The sequence below is a fragment of the Hippichthys cyanospilos genome, chromosome 5 (genome assembly GCF_059441005.1).
Source record: "Hippichthys cyanospilos isolate Australia breed blue-spotted pipefish chromosome 5, RoL_Hcya_1.0, whole genome shotgun sequence".
Classification (NCBI taxonomy): Eukaryota; Metazoa; Chordata; class Actinopteri; order Syngnathiformes; family Syngnathidae; genus Hippichthys; species Hippichthys cyanospilos.
The window spans coordinates 14,183,273-14,207,285 of record NC_142373.1 but is presented as its reverse complement, the minus strand read 5'-3'; the positions used below and the strand labels follow the sequence as shown (position 1 = coordinate 14,207,285).

The window sequence follows — 24,013 nt, the reverse complement described above, 5'->3', positions numbered from 1 at the left end:
ACCGTTTCGGCTGTAATTAAATGATCCCAAACGAAATGAAGTGAATAGCGTCTTTGTTGTGAAACTACCACATAGGGGGGCAGACGGCAAAATCTGCTCACGTCGAGGCAACAAAAACAACTGCGGTTAGAAAAAACACATAATTAAAACCAGGAAGGGGGTTGTGAAACATCTTTGAGGATCTAATGCGTACAATTGGAAAAAAAAATCATGATTTTACAAATTTACTTTTTACATTTACTAACGCATACTTGCGAAATCTCCTGATTTACGCGGCGAACTCTCGATTTTCGCCTTATTACCAATCAATCATTTCTCCTGATAATCTCTCGATTTCACCCCCAAACCGATTATGTTTAAAATTAAAACAAATGTGTCCCCTGGACTAACAAATCTCCCAATTTTCCAGAAACCATAGCAGTCAAATATTGGAATGTGCTGAATTTTCTCCAGTGTTTAAAAACTAAATAAATTGCGTTCAATGAAAAAAAAAATTTACTCAAGCATTTGAAAGTACTATATTTAGTGCTGTAATTGCAATCCCATGGTACTGTGAACTGCAAGCTTTTTGCTTGAGGTTATCAGCTCACATTTAAAATGTGGCTGTGAGCACTTGCCATTCAGCAGCAATTACGCCCATCATTGTTTCACTAAACACTGTTGACTGGATTTTTTTTTTTTTTCGAAATAAAATATTTTGGATCAATCGAGATTAATTGAAGAAATGATGATCTCTCACAACACACTACTGTGCCACAAAAAAAAAAGAAAATCAGTAATCTACTTTTCCATTGAGCTTTAAGACTGGGCTGTGGAACAATGGCTGAAAAGCTTATGCCGTCTCTTTATATCAACATAGACCTGTCTGTCCCTGAAAGTCTACTTTAAGCTTGTAAAAGAAGAGGATGAAGTTTGATTGTGCAACAGATCAGAGATGAAGACCAAACTTGAAAAGAAGCAGGCATGAGGGCGAAGAGGATAATAATGAGATGCTCTGAAGTCGGAAGCATCTTCAGCGCTTAACTGATAATAGCGCCTCCAACTGTGGACCTTTTGTAGCCTCCCAGTTGATAAAGGCTGGTTGTGTCCAGTCAATGTTTTAGCCAGTCAACTGATCCCTCGCCATGGCTTCCCTCCACTAAATCTCACTAAAGCCCCCCTAAAAACACTTTGAACACTGAATTGTGTGGGCGTGTTGCTGCGAGAGGGATCCCGAAGAGCGTTTTGATGAATAGCCATTGTAATGCGAGCCGCAGCGTAAAGTATAAGACCAGGGACCGCGGTGGTCGTCTCGAAGGATGCTTGTCGGTGCAACCACAGCGTGTCAAAGTTGAGGAGTCCAAAAGGTGTCCCATGTGCTTATGCAGGACATTTGCAGAGCTTGACTGGTAGCATGTCTTCATTTCGACAACTGCCTAAACGAGTCTAAACATGGTTTCACTGTATAGTGAATCATATGAAAATGTGACAAATTAGTCCCTCTTTGAAGGTATCCACATAGCCGCTGCAATATGTATCCCTAACAGGGATGCTCTGGATTGGAGGACCTTATTTGAGGCAATGTTGACATGCCTGACGTGATGGATTGGAATCAATCATTTTTTTCCGTTTATTTTTTTAAGTTATTTAAAATTATTTGCATGTTTTGGCAGTAACTGCCTGTTGCAGACAGGTTTTGCTACAGGAAAATATCTTTGGAGCTATCATCTTGAGTCACTCTCAATCTCTGTCATACAAAGCTATAGTATGCAAAATAAGAAGATAATACATAGGCAATGGCCATGCGACACCTCCCAAAAGTGTGAGATGTGTGCAATGCGACCAGTGCAAATGTTAGTGGAGCCCTGATTGGCCTAAATGTCAAAGGCAGCCGAATTTATCTATACCTTGCTGAGCCGTAACCCCTTCATACAGCGGACATTTGATTTTGGTCTGTATCTTTTGACTCGTTCGTTGGAGCTCCCCTTTTAAATCCTCACTTTAGGACATCCTGACCTTTACAATGATGCCTTGTGTGTTTAGGTGGGATTCAATCAACTTCACTCTCTATGCTGAGACAAAATGGACACGACAGTGGACACAAATGAATAATGCCTCTCAGGAGAATATAGCCCCTTAATCACAAAAACGTCTCAAAGGGCTACATCCCCTAAATTCAGGGAAAAAAAAAAAGAAGGTTTTGCATCAGTCATTGAAAGCACGACATCCCAGCACAACAAAACAGAACATCTTGAAGAAGAGAAACAGACTCAGTGGTGTACTGAGGCGCAGATGCTAGGTAGCGCAAGGAAAACAATAGCAGCTGACCACCCAAACAATTTGAGCGTTGTAAAGAAAGAAAAACAACCATTAAGAACATCAGCAACAATCTCAAGAGGGCATGAAGGGCAGATGCTAAAACAAAGAGATGCAAACTACTCATTAGAAAGACAAATCTGAAGGCCATGCTGGAATATTCCCAAGTGTAAATAAACCAGCCTCAAAAATTCTGAGTGGAAAGTTTGAAGTAAGAAATTTCAGTGATTTCACCTAACCTTTTCTATCAACAAAATGCCATGGGACAAAAGAAATAAATAAATAAATAAATACATACATAAAAACAGTCAGAGGCTTTTACAGCGAGAATGGGATTATTATGGCACAAAAGAGCAAGTCTGGTACCCATTATACTGCTTGTGCACGGCCGCTCTACATTCAGTTTGACACCTTTGGTTAAATGGTTGAACGTGTTCGCAAAAAAAAAAAAAAAAAAAATACTAACAGTTTAGCGCTCTCATCTTTTGAAATATGCATCACTATATGGAAGCGGCATCATTTCCATGCATGTTTTACCTCCTGTGTGCAGTTAGTCAGAATGTGCATTGCAGAAAATATTTTTTTTTCAAATGGGCTCTCGGGTGACATTACATGGGTACCTGAAATCATTTTGAAGATTTTTTTGTACAGTACTATATGAGGCCGTGTGTATGCCATAATGCAGTGATGCGGGCCGGGCATTCATGATTTACAATGAAGTCTGGGCACACAGGCTGCTTTTTATTTACTTTGCGTTCTCGAAAGAAGACGAAGGTCCTGCTGCCTGTAGTCAAGCCTCACTTTGCACAGAAATGGTATGTCAAAAAAACATCAACAACTTTATGCCCATGTTTTGTGTTTTTTTTAATCCAAATCTATCTATCTATCTATCTATCTATCTATCTATCTATCTATCTATCTATCTATCTATCTATCTATCTATCTATCTATCTATCTATCTATCTATCTATCTATCTATCGAAGAGCATTTTTGCTACATTTGTTTTTGTTTCACGATTGGCAGATTTAATGATCATTGTTGTCATGTGACTAGCATTTTTGTCTCATCTCATTCCTATGTGAAGTCTGACATAGGTCCACTGACAAAGATAATTTATCATAGTTGTGGTTGAAGACATTAACAGTATTCATATCTGAATTCTGAAAAAAAAAGACATTTTTATCATGGCATTAATGTGGTATTACATTTCTTGGCTTTATGGCAAAAACACCTTTTTCAAAAGGCATCAAAATGTTGACTTTTTGCTGACTAATTGGAAGTGAGGTATATGATATTGGTCCCAAATGGCAAACACACACAGGAACCCCGACAATTAGTGGTCTGGCTTCAAATTGTGTATGACTCTATGTAAATTAGTCTTGCTGAGAATTAAACACTAAAATCTAACTGCTGAGATCCTGTTTGCGTGACAACTGCCAATCACTATAACAGGCAATTAGGGGCTGCTGATGCGACATGGACATATGCAAACAAACAAAGAAAAAAAGACGCATACGTCAAAACTCAGCCTGTATATTGAGGTATCCGTGAAATACAAGCAGCCGGGGATACGGCTTTCATGATCTTTCCCAGTCGAGCCTGTAAACAAGCGCTGGCGCTGCCGAGCTGACACACATCCATTACATTCTGCACTGCTGCCACTAATGGGATTTTAGATGAAGGCAATGGGAAAGGAGGCCAGGCAGAATTGAGGCAGAGGAAACGCGGGAGGCTTGGTCACAACACGGCTGCGAAAAAGTGGATAAGCCGCACGGTTAGCCGGCGTAATGTGCTGCCGTCTGAGTGACTTGAACATATTCCACGTTTGCTTAAGCTGGCCGGACCCGCTGAATGCCCGAGTCATCAGGCGAGGGAAGACTTGCGCGAGTGTGAACCGGCTTGCCGGGCTTTTCCGCATGAGTGAGCGGCGCTTAACGCTCGCTTACATAAGGAGCTTGAATTCCACCCATTTAAGTTTTATAACCACAATCCGGCAGTATAAAACTTTAAGGTGTCCTTGTGGATATCCTTAATCACAATTCATGCATCTTTAAGAATATCTTCAAACGATAACAATAGTGGGCTATTAACGGATTTAATGGCCGCCAACAGGAAGTTTAGCCACTGGAGGCGAATTTGTCTTTGAATGACCCAGACCGATGATTACGATCCATAGCAGGGGTGTCGTATTTGGACATATTGGAACATGCTGAATAATCATCTTGTTATTAAATGAAGACTACTTGTAACCAATGACTCACACCTTTGGTTTTGATTGCATCGCAATTCCTTGCCCGTTATTAACTTGTGTCTGTATTTGTTAACCGTCATTTAGCCACGTACTGTTTCTAACCGTTATAGTTGTCACTTGTCTCATTTGCAAATTCCCGAAATGAAATTTAATTACATTTTGTGAGGGCAACTTCGGATGACGGATTACCTAAACTGGTGTCCGTATTCCATGACGACAACGTCATAAACAGCAAAACCCTACCTTAAGTCAGTCTTAGGATTGATGTTGTGCTAGAGAGTAATATTATGGTGTATTTATTAATATAACAAAGAAATATCATTTGAGGCTAATACTTCTAAAAACATATTTTTTGATTTGCCATCAACTGGAAATGTCATCAATCATGGATCACCTGTTGGTCATATGACATTTAAAGGCTGAACCGTGATTGATCGGTCGTTACCTGAGCTTTCAGTTCAGGTGTTGCTTTCAGTCGATAGCGACTAGTCGAAGTGATCGTCGAAAAGATGTGTTTTTAAAAGTATTAATACATGCAAAATAATTTTCACTTCATTTTTTCTCTTGCCTTTGGCGGTTACTTTGAGCACATCTGATGTCATTTCCAGTTGACAGCAAGTAGGAAAATGTGTTTTTCAAAGCAATAGATGCATGCGTAAAATAATTTAGTTACCAAATTAACTCATTCAATCCCAATAACTTGTACATTTTTTCTGAGTCCGGGCATTCAAATCCTAGGTACCGCTTCTTATTTCTATTTTTTTCCATATATATTCGACTCTTAAAGTAGGCTAAAGTAGGGTCTAAACATTGCTGGCTCCAAAATAGATAATTATGGAAAAAATATACGTATATTTTTTAGTGGCTATATAATTTGACTAGCCCTTGAAATGCCACAATTAAGTACTGTCGCTAGTGTCTATTGTAAACTATCATGTGAACCACCCATCGAGCATTCTGCCACTTATGCAAATGATCAATTTTTTGTCATGTTCTGTTGGTTTTGGGGTGGTGGGTTTATTTGGAGGGCTTCTGTTCTTTCTGTTGCATAATTCCTGTTTCTGTTTTCATGTCATTCCGCGTTAGTTTTGATTCGGTCCACCTGTCTGTGTCTACCTGCCCCTCGTGTTTCCACCAATCCGCTTGCCCTGCTCATTGTTTCCTCCCCACCTGTTGCGCGTCGGTCGTTAGTTTGTGTGTGTGTGTGTATTTAAGCCGAGTTTTTTGATGCAGCCCTTGCCAGATCATGATCACACGTTAGTCACATTTTTCTCCTGTCATATGTCCGTTTGGTCTTAGCCTCCTTGCCAGCCTGCCTGTTGTGTTTGTTTCCCGTTTTGCCAGCCCGCGCCTTTTGTTGGAATTTTTCCTCATCCTGCTTTTTCTGTTGCTGTTCTTATGTGCCTGCTAACTATTAAATATGGACAATCACCCACACCCCCGGCCTCCTGGCTTCTCTGCTCTTGGGTCCTCCCCGCCTCGCCGTCCCATCGTGACAATTTCACCATTTAGCTCATTTCCAAAGATTCAATTTTTGATTGAAATCAATTGATTTATTGCCTAGCCTTAACCATAGACACATCACTGGCATAATAGTTTGAAATAGTTGAAATGTCAGGACCCAGAAAAGTCCTAGCTCTCGTCTACCCACGGTCACACGATGTTCCCTGATTTTGTTCGATTTGGTTGAGTTCATCTGATGTCATTAGCGCATTAGGGACGAGTACATGGTGTAACAGATGTCAGCGCCACACCCACTTTTTCAAATTGCTTTAATTGGACTTGAAATAACCTTGTTTGAGTCATGCCCCTCTTCCTCCGTGTCCTTATTTAAATGCCATCCGCGTCTACGTGGAACACGAGACGTGAGGGCGCACGGAGAGCTACAAAAGCTGTTTGTTCCGTTGCTGACCCATAAAAAGCATGAGTGTTCAACACTGCATTAGGAGCTCAAAGGCGGATTTTCCCGCTCCCTGGATAGTCGTTGTCTCTGGTTGTGTTAACCTGCTTCCTTGTACCCGAGCTACGTGTGTCAGCAAATGCCCACTTTACGTCGGCAGTGACTCATGCGTGCCTCAGAAGCAGCCAGCATCACTTTGTCAGCAGATTGACTCATTTAAAAAAAAAGTGTTGGCATATTCAAGAGGATTGACTGCGTATTTGTTGGCTTGCTTTCGAAGCATAAAACCTTGCTATCAAAAAGAATGGTAGTGATCTGAAAACGAAGCCTCATGAAACACTTCTGATAGTTTTTTTCTTTCTCGAGATGACTCAATTAACATAGATATTTCCATAATTTTCCGAGGAATGTAGAATTTTTTTTTTAAGATTTTGCAATATTAGGTAGAAAAATGACAAACATTTTAAATCTGAAACACACTGACATCCACACGCTGCACAACATTTTGTGAACAGCAATAATCAAATTCATTTTCAATGCATGCAAGACCTCGCGACATTCACTACCAATGTCTGACAGTAAAGAGTTTGATAGTACTGGGACTTTGAATTATAAATCCAGTTTGGCGAAATTCAATAAAAAATGATGACTTTTGATCAAGTTGCTGCACACGCAAAAATATTATTTCCAGTGCAATGTTTTAAGAATACAGCTTTCCAAATTAATTGAGTCAGCAACCATTTGATTATCAAATTCATTAACAACCTCTTTAATGATCGAGTAAATGTTTAGAGACATTCTTTAACTTCAAATTGCAGAAATTATCATCGTTTAGCCTCTCAACTTACTATTACGGTTTGTCATCCACTGTGAAAGCTATTTGATTATCTTTCGCATTTAATCAAAATAACACTTGCAACCTTAGTTTAGGAAAGTGATCTTCAAACCAGTGTCTAAAATTGTTTCTAATAGAGGAAATTGATCAATTAATTTGGCGTATTTGTTGTTTCTTTTGTTTTAAATGATTAAACAATACCAAATAATATTTGGTAAAAAAAATTCTAAATCAGAAACGAAATGTTTTGTAATACTTGTAATATCAATCAGTTGAATAATATGATTTCAAGCCAGTGTCACCAGCCTATAACGCCCCAAAATTCAAGTTGGCTATGTTCAAGCTTTTAAAAAATGTTTAGTCGACTAAAGTAATTGTATATAGGTGTAAGCCGTTGTCGCTCGAGGCTCCAGACGCGCGCTGTCCGCTACTTAAGGGCTGATGTCAGGGATATCTGCACTTCATGACTCACTTCTCATTTCCCCTCCACCGCAGGAAGAAGTGGAAAGAATTTTTCAGTGTTTGCACCTTCTGTTTTGTTAACATGCAACCATGTCGCTACGCAAAGGATGATTATTTTCTTTTGCCCGGGTCAAAACTATGGTGAGTTCAAGTGGCCTCGTTGCGCTCAAGGACTATCTAAAGTTAAAATTTTAATTAGTTACAAACAAAGGCCTCATTAATTATCTCATGGCCTCATTATTCCTGCGTGGGTCGACGGTGTGTTTTTACTCCGTCCTGGTTTGACCAGTCAACAAAATATTATTTTCGTCACAACATATCTTCCTTAATTTTTTTGGTGTGCTTGGTGTTTGATTCATTTGAATGTTCTTATATTTCGTCACGTTTTGAGATTCGCTGGCGTGATGTGACATAGAGCTGACACTGAAATAGTATTAGAATTGATTACTCTATCGATTGTTTATTGATTCATCAGATAAAATTTTAAAAACATTATTTTCCTGTTACTGTTCATTAATCAAGTTGATTGATTTTTAATTTAAAAAAACAAACAAAAATGGAGCAATACCATATGAGACTGGTTTTCTACTCGCCAAACTTTTTGAAACCGATTACCTGTTTTGTCATTGTTTTCCAAAGTAAAAGCAGATGTTTGTGAATGTCTTATAAGGAAAATCGGTTTGTTTTCATGAAAAATTACAGAATCTGTTGAGGTAATGAAATCAGAAAATTTGTCAAACAATAGTTCAAAACATGCATTTGATTATTATAAAAATGGTTGTTTATTTATTTGATAATCTGTTATTTGTCATTTAATCAATGAATGTTGACAGTTTTACAAATATTGTCTGTGTGTGAGCATGGTAGACTTTTACTTTACTTAGACAAAAGGAGTCATAAACTAGTGTAAATATACTTACCCAGAGGACAGGCGCCCTCGGACAGAATAAGAATTTCAGACTGCTGCTTGCAGGCATCTCTTCGCAGATAACACTCATTCTGGTAATTTTGATTGTTGGAGCCGCAAACTGGAGCATAGTCGTTGTTGCACTGGAGAGACGGAAAAAAACAACAACAACAATGTCAGATTCTGCCGTACTGAAGTTACAGTATCTTCACAATGAAAAACAGGTAAACAGTGTAAGGACCATAGAATCATGTTTTGCATATAATGTAACATAAAACAACATTTGTTGATATTCGTAATAATTAAGTTGCTACTGGTAATACCTAATGAAGTGACTAGTAGATGGAGCATATTTTATAAGCTCGACTTGATTACATTATCCTCTTTTGCAAGGTGAAACAACGGCATTAGCATGCTAAAACTGAAAATCAATTACGCCTCCCTTCACCCTGTTAGCTGTTGATGCTATCGCCAACGTCAGAGCAGAGCCCACAAAGATACTATATTTTCCATATATGGACGTTATATATGAACGGTATCATTATCAAAATAAAAACATTACTTCAGGGTCACCAGACAAAACATTTGTTAGTTTGTAGGCTTGAACATAGCATTTCAGTGTGATCTTTTCTTAAAAAAAAAGAACATTTTGACATAGAAGATGTTCAACATGAGGAGTCTGTTTTCCCACAATTTTTGACGAAAGGACCAGGGTTAGTATACGTGCACATCTCTTTGGGTTGAACCTATCACATATATGGCGAAATGGACATCAAAGGACAGGATTTACGGCCAAACAACTATAAAAGTCAATAGGATGAGGCAGACCTGGACGGACGAGGACGGGACACGTGTAGCGAGCCAGGGAACGGTCTTAGTTTAACGTTAGTTAAAGAAGGGACACGGCGAGGAGCAAATAGGACAGGATGGAAGTGGACAGAACAAGAAGCAGTGAGCTGAGCACTGGCGCGCTTTCCTGTCAGTATCTCAATCTCCGAACGGCGCTTCGGCGAAGCGGTTTCAGGTTAAGTGACTGCCTCGTTTCTTTCATTTCCCCACATGGGCCGTTGCCTCAGTGGAAAGCTGAAGATTTTTTATATGATTGATGGCATTATTCAGCGTCTCTGTTTTGTTTTTCTATTTTATATATGGGCGGAAAATTCTCACAGGCAAGATATTAATATGATTTGATATTGATCTGACGCTGCAGCGCTGCATGAATAACAAATGCGATAATTCAGCAGAAAAGTATTCCAGACCGCTTCCCAGGATTAGAATGGTTATCAGCGGTTGAAGAGAAAAATGCAACTTCACGGTCAGGGGCCGCGGCATGATTAAATGTGACGCAGTCAAGAATATCACAGTAAATTAAACTTTCTGGCGGCGACGTCGCTGCAACAGGAAGTCTTATTCGAGAGGCTCTGGATTGTCTTTGGGCTATGTTAAACCTTTAAGGTACTGACCTGAAATCTGCCATCTCGCAGGTAATTATCTTTCTTCTCCTCCGCATCTCGTAACCAAGCTGATTAAGAGTTTTGCAGTCCAATACACCGACTTTTAGAGATTTTCATCTGAACGTAATTTGGAGAGAAAAGTTCAGAATCCAGTTTACTGATAATCAGTTTCCTTTCAATAAAATCTTTTTATCAATAGAGTTGGGGAACAAAGAATCATAAATCGTGAAACCAGGATTATCATTCTGACTCTACCGAAATAGTTTGGATTTTTACATTTATGTTGTCAATTTTGATTCCTAGCTAGCCCCACGAGGGAAGATTTCGTAAGTAACTCATAGTAAAGTGCAAAATCAGTAAAAGGTTAATGAAATTAAAGAGCAAAGAAGGTAACAATTAGTCATAACCCTCTTAGATAATAGATGGAGCAAACCAGAGTTCTTTTTTGACTATGCTGGAGCATGTCCCAGCTGTCTTTGGGTTTTGGTGGGGGGAGGGGGGGGGGTGAGCTATTCCCAGCCAATCGCAGGCCATATGAAGACAAACAACCATTCACAAACACACCTTAGAATAATTATGAGTACCAATATGCATGTTTTTGGAAGGCGTGATGAAAACGTAGCACCCGTTCAAAACCCACACAGGCATGGGAAGAAAAAGCAAACTCCCCAAAGCCAGAGCCAGGAGCAAACCCACGACGCATAATTGAGCGACCTGCCCCCCTAAGTACAATAAAGAGGATCAATCCAGTTTAAACCAGTAATACAGTTCATAGTTTTAGTGCTTAATTGTATCACATCCCAAATCAGTAAAGAATGAAATATTCAACAGTTTGAATGGAATTCATTGGGTGAAATTGAATGGTCGGCGTATGTTGTAGTTCATAATAGGCATCACACAAAAGAACACGCTTGCGCGCGCACGACGGGGACACCGAGGGAAAAAACAAACACAGGCATCGATCCCGAAACCCCGGAGCATCATAACGATCAATCGCTTGCACTGTTTTTGAGCGGCGCGGTGGCAGGAAAAGACGAGATGAACTACGCAACAAAAGACTCTAAAAGCAGTGGGAGGAGTGGAAGGAGGGAGAGCGAAACGGCACGCTTGCATCTGATCAAAGCCGCTGGATGCAGGAAGGCGTGAGGCTGGAGGGGAGACGAGTACCAGCAAAAAATCGCTGAGCAAAATTGGGCTGAGGGGAGCAAAGTCAGAGGGAAGGGAGACAGAAGAATGAAGGCTAATGAAAGTCAAAGGGAATATCAAATGTGTGCTGCAGGAGGCCAGAAAGAGATAATCTGGCTCAAGCAACTTGGCACTGTGAAAGAACCTGAAAGAATAAAAAAAAAAAAAAAGCACCATGAGGCCTGAGGCGTGCTGGGGAACACAAACAGAAACAGAGCATTGCGAAGAAAAAGAAATGGGGCCGCAGAAGCAGATAGAGAATGAGAAAAAAAAAATCCAAAGACATGGCAGGCCTACAAAGACGACGGGAATAGCTTTGTGCGGGGCTGGGGCTTTTCTCACCCATCTGGCTCTGCCCGCTCTTAACCTGGAGACGAGTGCTTATGCCAGGCCTGATGCAATGCCCGGGAAAGATGCCCAACGCAACCCTGCGTGAGTCGCCTAAGACTGTCTTCGTTTGCAAAAAATATATTTATGCAACCCCCGCATCGTCACCTCATCCCTTGATCTATGTTAGTATTTGCGCGGCCAAGGAAAAGTGCTGCGATCTTTTTTTCAAATGGGCCAAGATTAAGGCTGGTTCATGTGTGAATACTCAAACTGCAACGAACAATTAGGTTCAAATTGTTTCACCTCTCAATTATTCTTTTACATTAATTATGGAAGCATGGAATGGCCAATGTGGAGCAAACACCTGGCAAAGTTGTTCCAATGTACTTGCAAATGTCCATTTTGAAGTCGTGCTGTAATCTCCCAGAAAAAGTGCGGCACCAAATCCTGTCCAATGCAACAAGGCTGGCAGTGAGCAAATTAGAGTAGGGCCAGGAATTCATTAAAATGGAATTAAATTGATTTATATCTTCCTGAGACACATTCTATTCATTTGAGTCCACTCTAGTGGAAATGTTTTTTTTTTGGTATACCATGCCCTGGTGTGCTCAGTAGAGGACACCTTGGCCTTTCCATAGATAATATCTGTTTGGGTGGGATGAATTTCACTTTGCTGTCTTGCTGTGACGCAATGGAGACAAGAGCGGACACATGAATAGACTGGCTCTCATGAGGATTTAATTACATTAGCTTTTTATAGCTACTTATAATCTTGTATTTTCACATGTTTCTGAAAACCTTAATTGAGCTACAAAGTTAAAAACAGTGGTCCTGTAATTAATCCCTGGGGAACTCCACCTTACAATAATTAATTTAATGAACTCTAATTTGACTTTAACCGCTCATATTTTCTGTTTGCAAGCCAGTTAATTTGCCATGATATTGATTTTGCTCTGATTTCGTAGCTTTCCAATTTAATTGTGAAATACCGGTGTTTTTTCTTTTTTTGTTTTTTTTCAAGGCCAATAACAGATTTTCAATTATCAAGAAGACTGATAAATGATATTTGGAGCTGATATTCATTTTTCAATAAAAGGGAAAATAACTATAAATACGTCAATCAAAAAAATCTCTATTAAAATGTATTTAAATGTAAGTTTATTGAAAGTTTTAGATTTGCTAGATGTTGATTTTCATTTTGTTTTTTTTTTTAATATATTTTATACAACATCCATCTTTGCTGTAAAAGTCTGAGAAAAAAAAATAAAACTAAAGAAAATATGAAGCGCTGGCAGGTCCCAGGATCCTCAGCATCTTAAATTGTTAGATGAACACTTAAACATGTCAATAACTTTCTATGGTTTTCTAATATAAATTATGTTGATTAAAATTTCAAAGTAACACATGTTATATACTTAAAATCTTTTCAAACAACAATGTACAGAATCAGCAGAATCTCTTATAAGGGTAACAACGACACTACAATTTAGCACTCAGTTTTAAAACAATGCCTTTTGGAGAAGGTCACGATTACGCCGCGATGAAATTTCCATCCGTAGTGGGAGCTAATCCTTTCGGACCGTTCATTTGTTTTTGATTGAGTTGCGCTCATTGTCCTTAATGCTGCCGGATCCCGTCCTGTTAAGATGTACGTATATGCAAATTTGGAGCGGGCACGCGTGGCCCGGCCTTGCTCTCAGCCATTGTTGGCAAATACCATTGACCTCCTTATCAGCGTATTCATTAGCCTGCCCTCTGTTCCCTTCTCGGGCTTTGTTCTCGTCATCTGTGTCGGGCACTGTAGTCGCTGCGCGCAATACGGAAATAGAAACAAAGGTGTCTGTGTAATAGTCTGTGTCGCAAACGCGCCGGTCTTTGATTGCTGCATTTTTCCTGATGGCTACAGAACATTGATTCCTTTCAACGTTGTCATCTGATAGCCTTTATCGTAAAAGTGAGTTTTGTGACAGAAAGGCCGGCTTTCTCCCGAATGGTTACGCGAAAAACGGAGTAGCTGCTTTGGAGTTGACTTTTGGGATCAGTGCCCAATGGAGGAGGCAAACCGTGTGGATGTTCAATCAGCAGATCGCCCTTTTAAAAACGCCCGAGCTTTTTTAGTCATTTCTGTCAAAGCCATAGCAAGAATAACAGCGGCATATATAAACCGCATGTCTTTTTGACTGATGTGACCGTAGGACAAGCAGATCAAACATCCTGCTCTTTACTTAACCAGATTTTAGCCATAGCATTCTTGAAGCATAACCTGCTTATTTTTCCAACGCTCATTTATATCGGTGACACAAATTGAATCAGCTGCCACTAAATTCGGATCTAAAGTACTCGTGAGTCAAAGCGAAAACATGTCAAGTCCTTCTTACTTCAAAGCATCGCTGTGCTTTATTTGGCTTATGTTTAGGCTTGTAATTTGTTTATAAATGTTATTGCTTTTGATTAGGGCTGCAACTAATGATTATTTCAATCATTAATTTAATGGCTGCCAACTTTCACTCACAGTGCCTCCCTTTTGAGAATAAAATTACTTTAAGTGCCCCCCCCCCCACACACACACATAAAGGCACATTATTTCATGTAAATATACATACACTATTTAGCTTTCAAACACTATTCCTTAGGAATCAACACAAACATGTATCCATCCATTACATTCAGCCTCTCTGGGTTCGCCGGCACCCTGGACTGGTTGCCAGCCAATCACAGGGCACACAAACAACCATTCACACTCACAATCACACCCGAGGGCAATTTGGAGTGAACCCCCCATGCATGTTTTTGGAATGTGGGAGGAGACCGGAGTGTGCGGGAAGACGCACGCAGTGAAATTGGAATTGAACCTGATCCATGATCCGGATCCATCAATCGTCATATGTAAGCGTCCTGGAGCCCCTTTTTTTTTTCAGTAAGCCATTTTTTTTTTCAAACAGAACTAAACTTGACCATCAGTCTGGTGAATATAAGAGCTCTACATTAACGTTTGTACTGATAGCACTGTTTCACCGCACAGGATTTTTGCGCACACACTTTTTCGTGACTATATTTCCCTATTATGTGATGTATAGATTGACAGTGACTCAATAGATAATATTTACAAAATATTTAGTATGGTACCTCAAAATAGTCAAGATATCAAGATATGGACTGAAAACAAATGTCCGCCAAGTGGACACAAGCGAACAGGCCGGCTCTCAGGTGGATGGGTACAAATAAATTTGCTTTACCTTGCCTATTGGCACTTGGGATTTGCGGTCCTGCTATTCCTAATGCAGTGTTTTAATCAGACGTATAAGGTTATCAGGACGACTACTACTACTGCTGAAGCATACTTATCGCAACACATTCCAGGGGCTGAAAATGCTAATAAACCTCAGTTACTCAACTCCAGACTGCTATTTAACTCGCCCAACTTTGGCTTTTTGCATTCAGGGAGATACCCTGCCCTTCTTCAGCGATGTTGTGCATCTTTGTGTGAGGGGGGATTAGACCAACGGTGGGGGGGGGGGATCAACAGAGGGCAGCAGAATTTGATCTTCCATAATTCTCTCCAGACAGGGAAGTGGGGGTTATTGGCCAGGGCCATATGGCACGGCCTTATGTGCCTGCTGGCTTAGGACCTGCAAATGGCACACACACAAACACCTACACACACACATGCATCGATCCCCAGTTTCACCGTGACAGAACCTGGCCAAGCGCATGACTACTTCTCTAAGAACATGGCAGGTGAAGAAGATGCATGAACACAGCTGCTGGCCTCACGAGTAAGGCTACGCTGTATGCTTTGTTGTAGCTCCTTGAGGCAGACTCGTCATATCCCTTTTGCATGAATTATGTGATTTGATTTCTTCATCAAGTCTCCTGCAGGGGCTGCTGTGGTTCTACATTCCCTGAGCCTCTTGGCAGGGGGTGGGGGGGTGCTTAGAGAAGAGATTTTAGCCAAGACCTATTGTGTCTCTTCATAGAACATCAGTATGCATTAAGGCAATTAAGTTGTATAGCACATCACAATCGCAGCATAAAGAATGTAAATAAACCCGGCGGTAATGTGCCTCAAAAGATGCTAGTGGCTGCGTTCTCACAGGGGTGGACAAAAGAGAAAATCATAAGGCAAGTTACAAAAAAATGTTATGTGGAGGATAAATGGAAAGTGAGTGCAAATTGAGGGAGTAAACGCTGTATTAAGAGAGCGGCAGGTAAAACCCAAGTGGGATTATCAATGTGAATTAGGGATTCAGACAGCGATAAATGGGATGACCTTGCTGTTCAATCTCAGATGAGTCCTTGATGTTTTCCTCTGACCTGTTATGATAGACATGTCAAACCCATTTTATCTGACACTCTAAAAACGTAGGGTTGAAAATAACTAAATTATGGGTCAAAAAATGATCGAGCCACTGTGACCAAATCGGGGTTGTTTTTGCACAAACCAACCACTAAGATGGGGTATTTTGGAAAAGACAACCTCAAAAATTGCGTTTCCAGAAAGGTACATTAAACGGACTCAAATATGTAATATATGGTTTTGATCCATAATTCCTAAGGCAGTAAACGGGATGTTTAAAGAACTGTTTTTGGCTGAACTGTAAAAAATAAATAAATAAATAAATAAAAACGTATAGTGCACTACGACAATTTACAAAAATGTAACCAAGTAACTTGCCCTTGATAAAAAAACTAACAACAAAAAAAAGGCAAGGAGTTAGTTCAGGAAATTATTTTGTTTAAATTTTTACCTTTCACACAATTATGCTGCCATTGGCAACCCTCTGCGCCTTGTTTTTGTTTAAAATTAAAACAAAGATAAAGATCAGTGCACCATTTATAGAACGCTATTTAATCAAGTTTTCATGGAATTCTTTTGTGTCCGTAGTAATCCTCTCAACATATGTTTATTATATTTTAGCACCAAAGGTATACATTGTCAAAACGTTTCAAACTAATCAAGATGATGCAAACCTGAAAATAAAAATTATTCAGTGAATATATGCATTAAGCCGTTTCAGAGTTGGTGGCAATCGTTTTTTTCTCTTATTAGACGGCAATTTATAATATCGTCTTTAAATATTTTATCAGCATTCTCGACCCCTAATAATCTGTATCAGTTTCAGCCCTAAAATAAATATCGGTCTACCTCGAGTAAAAATGTTAATTTTGTCCATACAGAGAATACGATAAGCGTAATGATGTCATTTTTTGCCCTTCCAGCCAATGCAGAAGAGAAATTTTAGCAAGTAAAATATAGCAGCCGCAGCAGTTACCTGCTGTGAGCACACTGATATCAATCAAATTAGCGAGATCACAACAGCCTCGACTTCTTCTAATAAACAGCTATACTCCCGCAAGTCGTTCGCATGCCTCCCATGTTTTACTAATGTGTGGCTATGCGCCTCAAACAAGAAGCTGCTGGAGACTCGGAGCTCATTAGTACACATACATAATTATGAATCCCGGCAACAGTAGAGCGTCGCATTCTCAGACTCGCCGAGAAGGCGCCGACGGCAAGCGAGACACATTTACACACACTTTGCAGTGGGGCGAGGCTTTTGACTTCAGATTTTAAATTTTTCCATTCGGCGGGATGATGAGATGCTTAACAAAACACAAAAAGTCCATGTCAAAAGAACAGAGGATTTTTGGTTGTGTTATTAAATAATAATTCGATAATTGTGCCGATTACACTTAAATGAAATCGCATGTTATGTTGGAATTTTATGGTGATCTGCTGTGTCATGTGTGTCAGCAACTGTTCATATTGGGATAGTGTGACCCCTTAGCCACTATAATTTGTTGAAACAAGAATATCTAAAACAGAATTTGTTTTATTTTCATCATTTCTCAAATAATATCTATATGCTTTTCTGATGCCGTTTAACTCGTGCATCCAATCTGAGGGAACGTGAATTAAAACGTCCAAATTGACATGAGCAAACGATCCCAAATAGCAAAAGCATATAAAATGTATCAGCCGTGAAGCAAGTCTGAGGAATTTAAGTACCTATGTTTAAAAAACTGTTTTTTTCTTACATTCCAAATACCATTTGGACATTAATGCTTTTTATTTGTATGCTTTTATAGTGAAGTAGATCCTAGCAGCGTGTGGTGGCGCAACGGCCAATTTTGACTCATCAGGGATGTCAACAACACTTTGAAAATTATGCTGACATCTATTTATTTGGCACCTGGTGCCAGCAATTAGCGGCAGCTTCAATGTTAGCAGCTAGCAGCGCTGCCAGTAGCACAACCTGCTAGCAGCTTTGGCACTCAATTGCTCTAAATAGGCTGTCAAGAACCATCAGATGACTTTTCAAAGGCGGTTTAATATACGTAAATGACTCCAGTGACACAGTTGCCATTCCTACTGATCACTTTTGAACAAAGCAGGCTTACTCCCATGTCCTCTTTAGCAAGGAAAAATCATTATATTGGTATAGTTTTGACGTCACTTTGTTTCATCAACCAAATGAGAAATTTCAAAAACATCTCAATGTTTATGTGGCCTCTGCTTCTACACATGTTTTTAAGTTTTAAAAAAAAAGTACATTTTCAAAGATTGAGAAAAAAAAAAATCATGAAATCTTGGAAAACTGTTCTGTCTTCTTCTGTTTATTTTTAATTTGCATTGATTTTTGGATCGGTCGTTACCAAAATATTCAATATTCTGCAGCTCTAAAAGGCATCACCTGAATTGAAGACAAACTAAATGAATTGCAATTTCATAGGCGGCTCATTGTGCATGTGGGCCCGCTCGCTCGCTCGCGATCCTCCTACACACGGAGAGTCAGTGGCTCAGAACTGCTGAAAAGAGATTTTATTCAGCTGAAGGACACTCTTGGGAACTTTCCCGCTCAAGCTTCCCAGGCTTTAGCCTGACATAAAACGGGGGGAATGAAATGCTTCACTGCACTGCTATCGCTGCATCAGCATGTGTGGCATATAGAAAGAATTTCAGGAGCAACTTTGGCATTTCCCCACGTTGCAGAAAAACTCGTTGGAGAGGATGGGAATGCACTGATCCCTAAGCGTTACACAACCACCTTAAGTGGCCTTCAGATGCTTCCTTGAAATTGAGCTTCTCGTTGGAAATAACACACATAGAGCTGAGAAGAACTCAAACTCTTTTAATGAAGCTGACAGAAGAGATGTCAGTTCATGTTTCACTTCAGTGAACGCTCAACTTCTCACTTGGAATTTAATTGTATCATATGTTAGATGAATAACCACACAAGAACATCTGTGCACCCGAGAGCAGATCTTCAGCAATTTGGGTCCAGGGAACCCTTTCAGAGGAAGAATTTTATTTCCGAGACACACTCTTTTACACGAATAAAATGAATGAGTTTATAAATCAAAAATGAAGAATCACAAGGTAACCTTCTATCTTTCTTTATGTGGTCCTCAAAGGAAAAGTTTGGATACCCCGAGTGTAACTACGATGGACGATGAGTCTGTGATGACTCGTCAGACACTGGAGTCCAGTTAGAGAAAAAGGATTGATAGACTGAAATGACCGCCGTTAAATAAATACTTGTAGGAGTCATAAAACAGAATCTGGTAGAACACAAATTTCAGTCATAATGGCGATAAAATCCTTGTTTTGACCCTTTGACCGAAAGCACGATTGTACTCAAGACTCCTCTTAACACTACGGCGACGACATTTTTTTCCCTTCCTGGGAGGACACTGTGGCAGTTAATATCCTTTGAGTTCTTCACAAACACTATCGCATTGATATTTTTTTTGCATTGGATAACGAGCTGAATGGCACATCAAGCGCTGTGAGTGACTGGCTCCATCTGTTGCTGCCAGAACTGTTAGACTTTCACAAGCTTCAGCCAAAAGACATACATAGCTTCGCGCACACATGTTCCTTATCCACGCAGCGGCCTGACTGACAGCCTGATCCATTTCCTGGAGCCATTAGAGGCGGCGCCAGATTATGCAATTCCTCCCATGGCTATCATCCACCTCTATCAATAATAAATATCTCCATAAAACAGGGCTAGCCTCGAAGGATTGCCGTCGGAACTGCCCAAGCACGCTGGACTTCTGATGAGCCGCCCGGTACGCTCGCTTGCTTTCCCACGCCACCAGTCCTCTCGACTTGCTCGGACGCCCCCCGGGTGCCGGCTTCACTCGCGCATCATCGCACCTGTCAAAGCGGCGGCTTTATCGACTCTGACACTACGACGTCTCGGGGCTTCTGCTGGTGGCAGGGATCACCTGCGGCCCAAGACGAGAGATGGCCCCTCCTGTCTTAGAGGCCTCTGAATGGCGCAGGTCCTGCCGCAGTTAAAAGTTTGACTCCGTCAAGTCTGAGCGCCTTCTATTTCTGTTTCATTTTTGTATTAAAATATTCCATGTTAGCTTTTAGGATGTCTCGTTCACTTCACTAAGCATTGAACATTGCAAACTCAACCTGAAGTCAGAGGAGGCGGAGGTACCAATACTGTACTGATGGAAGTGGTGTAAATGGGCATTTTAACAGCCATTCTGGGTGCATAGAGGGAGCCGCAGAAGCTCAACAGGCATGTTCAGGGGCCTTGGAAATGGAGAAGTCCACATTGGTTTTGAGCAGGGAAATCTGCTCATGACAGACCGCCCACCTCTGGAGTGTGATGGCCACTGAGTTCAAAAGGTATCTTCCACGTAAAAATAACTCTCAGTTTGCAGTACCACATGACCCCAGAAGAGGGTGCAGTCACTTGGATGGTTGAGATAAGCATTTTGTTTGGATGCAGCAGTTGATTGTTTGCTATTTGTCAAGTTCAATAAAGATAACAAATATGGGGCATCATTAAAGCAGCCAAGGAAATAAAAAGGACTGAAAATACGTGTGGGTGGAGTTAAATATTTAGATCCTCCCCAGGGACATGTCTCATGCCTCTATCTGGATTTACGATCCAATTGTCCAATTTCATTGAAAAATGTTTACTTTCGTTAACTTTTCTTGTGATACTTCGGTTTCAATTGTATCGACACATATGGAAGCCACAAAATAAAAAGAAAGTTCAATTTACACTTGAAAAATCAGATTTCTGTTCATTCTGAACATGTATTCATTGTGTTCCCACTCTTTTGCTGCCATATCAATTGTTTGGCGCGGGAGCAGAAAAATCGGAATCGAGTCACTTTAGCCGTGCAGTATAATGCTAACCAAAAATGCATACAAACTGGTTGTTTCTTCTGCCTTGGCAACCTTAAAAAAACTACCAAATGACATTCCATCTCTAGACAATCTCCACCTTTCTTCCATCATTAATTTTAACTCACTCCCCCGTGTATTCTGTAACTATGAGCAATATAACGCATGACGCAAGCAATAAATCCTCCATTCACGAGAATCGTAATGCTCACATTTCAGTGCACATCCTGTGTAGCCACAGCTGAAGCCAGAGGTGTTTTTTTTTTTTTTTTTTTTAAAGACTGGACGTCCATCTGTCTCAGTCTTGTAAAGCCTTCGAGGTAGTCCATTAACCTCGAAATAATGTCCATTTAAACTGATTAAAGTTCAAGGACACAAACTTTGCCATGCCAGTGGATTTGTAAAAACAGAAAAAAGGAAGTAATGAGGCAACAGCCCAAAGGTCTGAGTTAATAATTGTTTCTACTCAAAACAAATGATTTAGTTTTTGTAATTGGCCTAAAAAAAAAAACGATTCCATTACAAACCATCATCCTTATTAAAAGAGCTTTTATGGAGTCTTTCCTCAGCCAGTTTGTGTAACTGTTTTATTGAATCAACCATCTGGTCTATCGGGTTAGCAAGGACACCAGGACCTCACAGAATTAATTTTGGCCGTACCTGAAAAAAACTGAGTTTTATGTCTAACACAATGACTCAGAACTGAATATGAATGACAAGTCACATCACCTTCACAAGTGAAATTCACCTTTATGGAGGGAGCACCATAGGGCGTGTACCAACTTGCCTGTGGCAAAAAAAAATAAAAAAAAAAATGAGGAAGGTGAGACAAAATGTAGTGGACGGGCAGATATAAATAAAGGAAAGTGGCCACTGAAAAATAGAACCTGGATGTTGTAAAGACATGTTGCTGGGTAGTCTATATTGCTTCTAGTCTTGTACCAGTCTGGTTCTATATTGGTTACAGTCAGGCGCAAATCAGGCCCAATCACATTTTTTTTTTTTACACAACAAAATAAATATTTAGGCCTTGTCAAAAGAAAGAAATGCATAACGTTACATACGTTTTATAACACGTAGCAACACAGTGGCCGTAAACGCCAACAGCGGGGAAAACGTCTGGTAGATGTCATGGGAAGCTAATGTGAAACTAGTGTCATTTAACAATGCTAATGTGTATCATATGGAAATATTTTAACATGGAAAACAGAACGGTGACTTGCAATGGGTGCAAGTGGGTGGTTCGCGTGGCGGATAGTACGGCGTTTTGCCACCCGTAAAACAGATGCACCACACCCCTCAAAGGATTTAGATATTTTAGGTGATTTAAACCACTGTTGCACAAATCATATAGAATGTATGTTTTCTCTTCTCAATACATTGCCATGGTATAGGCTCAGGACTCAGGACAGAAAAAACATTTTGTATTATGCAACAGGGTTTTTTTCTCCGTTGTACGAGGAAGTAAGGATGTGTTTTCACTGGGTTTTTTACTGGGGTCTATTTTTGCACATGGGGGTTTCATTTTAGAGGAGGTTTCCTAAAGTTTGGTCGTTGATTTATCCTAGATTGGCAGCATTGCTGTTGTAGTCCGGTTTTAGCTTGTTCCTCCTTAACTGAACACTCATGAAAAATCATCCATAGGTGTGACTTTGTGTATAAAATATGATTTGTCCATATTTGCCTATTCACCGGCTGGCAACCATTCCAGGGCGTACCCTGCTTTTTTTTTTCCAAAGCCAGCTGGGATTATCTCCAGCTCACTCGTGACCCTAATGAGGACATGGATGAAGTACCGGCCCACAAATAGACCATTAAAGAGGGCGAAATCAATTGAATGTGGTGAGAAAAATGGCTCCGCTTTTCCTCCCTGTCAACAGGATTATGGATATTACGGGTATTACGGGGGGGACACTTGGACCGTCTCGGTGTAAAGTTGCTCTTTTTCAAAGCTTTTCGTTTTTTGAAGCGCTTTGGCGAGAAATATAGAGACACATGTTGCCGTATGTAAAAGAAAATTGTTGTGGTCGTGCCATTTCTTCGACTTGGCCATCTTCCTTCTTCCCAGTGGGAAACAATTTGCGCCCCACAAAGGGAATGCTTTCTGATATAATGGTCAGCAACAACATTCATCCCGCTCGTCTTTCACTTCCAATTATTTCTGACTTTGTTTCACTGAGAACATCAACCAGAAAAGACAAACACTGCGCCTCAACGGATCCCGTTCTAGAGCTTAAGCCAAGCCCCATTCCCCAGACGCAGGAATTGGAAGTGTTGTCCGGCTAAGTGACAAAGTCTCACTCCGTGGTGTCTGGTTTCCAAACACTGATCACAACGGATGCAAAGACAAAGTCGCGGCGGGACGAGTGAGGCAGAGCATAAGACAGGTTGGAAGTAACGAGGGAGACAGACGCTAGGAGCTTGTCTGGCAAGCGCCTTTGCCGTTTGATGGCTCTGGCAGTCTTCTCTTGATTAGGACCTGGGCCGCACCTCCCCTCGGAATCCCCCCGGCCAAGTCGCTGGAGACGGGCTTTTCTGTAATGCTGTCTGACAGGCCGCCGAGGAGCTGACACACTTGCCGCATCTTTCAGGAGAGACGCTCGCCGCACGCAATTTTCTCCACCTTATCCGTCTTGGTCGTCGACGCCATCCATCGCGGGAGAATAATTAGAATGAAAGCCACCAGGCAAGCGCTGATGAACGGGCCCGCGCACACCTGTTCTCTTGGCCGGTCTTTGAAATGAAGCGACTTTGATGCCCACATTCGATGGGGTAGGTAAAAATGCATCACGATTTCGGATGGGCCATCTGCCTCAGGACAGTGGTTCTCAAATACGAGTACACCTGGGTGCATGTGAAGGTACTTCAGGAAACAGGGCTTGAATTGTTTTGTTTTGTTTTGCAGAGCAGTTTTGTCAATCGCTGATTTAATTTGAAGCCAATTTCCAACTGGAATTGAATGCGCCATATGTCTTTGTTCAGCAGCTACTGGTCACGCTAATCGGAACGACAAACTGAGGAGAAACTTAAAAATCAAAGTCTTTCAAGGCTATTGCATTGATTTCTCTAATATTACTGTTGTCTCCTTACATGTGTTGCATCACCATTTGTGTTAAAGCATCTATATCTTCTTCACTAAACTGACTTTTGCTTTGCATGTTAGCATTAAGCTAATCAAGCGTGGTCTTTACTAAGGCAGAGTTATGTGGGGATATATTCTGTTGTAATCTGTTGTG

General features: G+C 40.6%; 1 protein-coding gene across 1 annotated transcript in view; it reads right to left on the bottom strand.

The window, feature by feature from the left end:
* The window catches only part of tmeff2a (transmembrane protein with EGF-like and two follistatin-like domains 2a), a 92,697-nt gene that overhangs the window by 49,478 nt on the left and 19,206 nt on the right, over positions 1 to 24,013 (bottom strand). Inside the window, exon 3 of the mRNA XM_088416055.1 lies at positions 8,665 to 8,794. Coding sequence (XP_088272181.1) covers positions 8,665 to 8,794 — 130 coding nt within the window. The remainder of the gene's footprint in view (positions 1 to 8,664; positions 8,795 to 24,013) is intronic.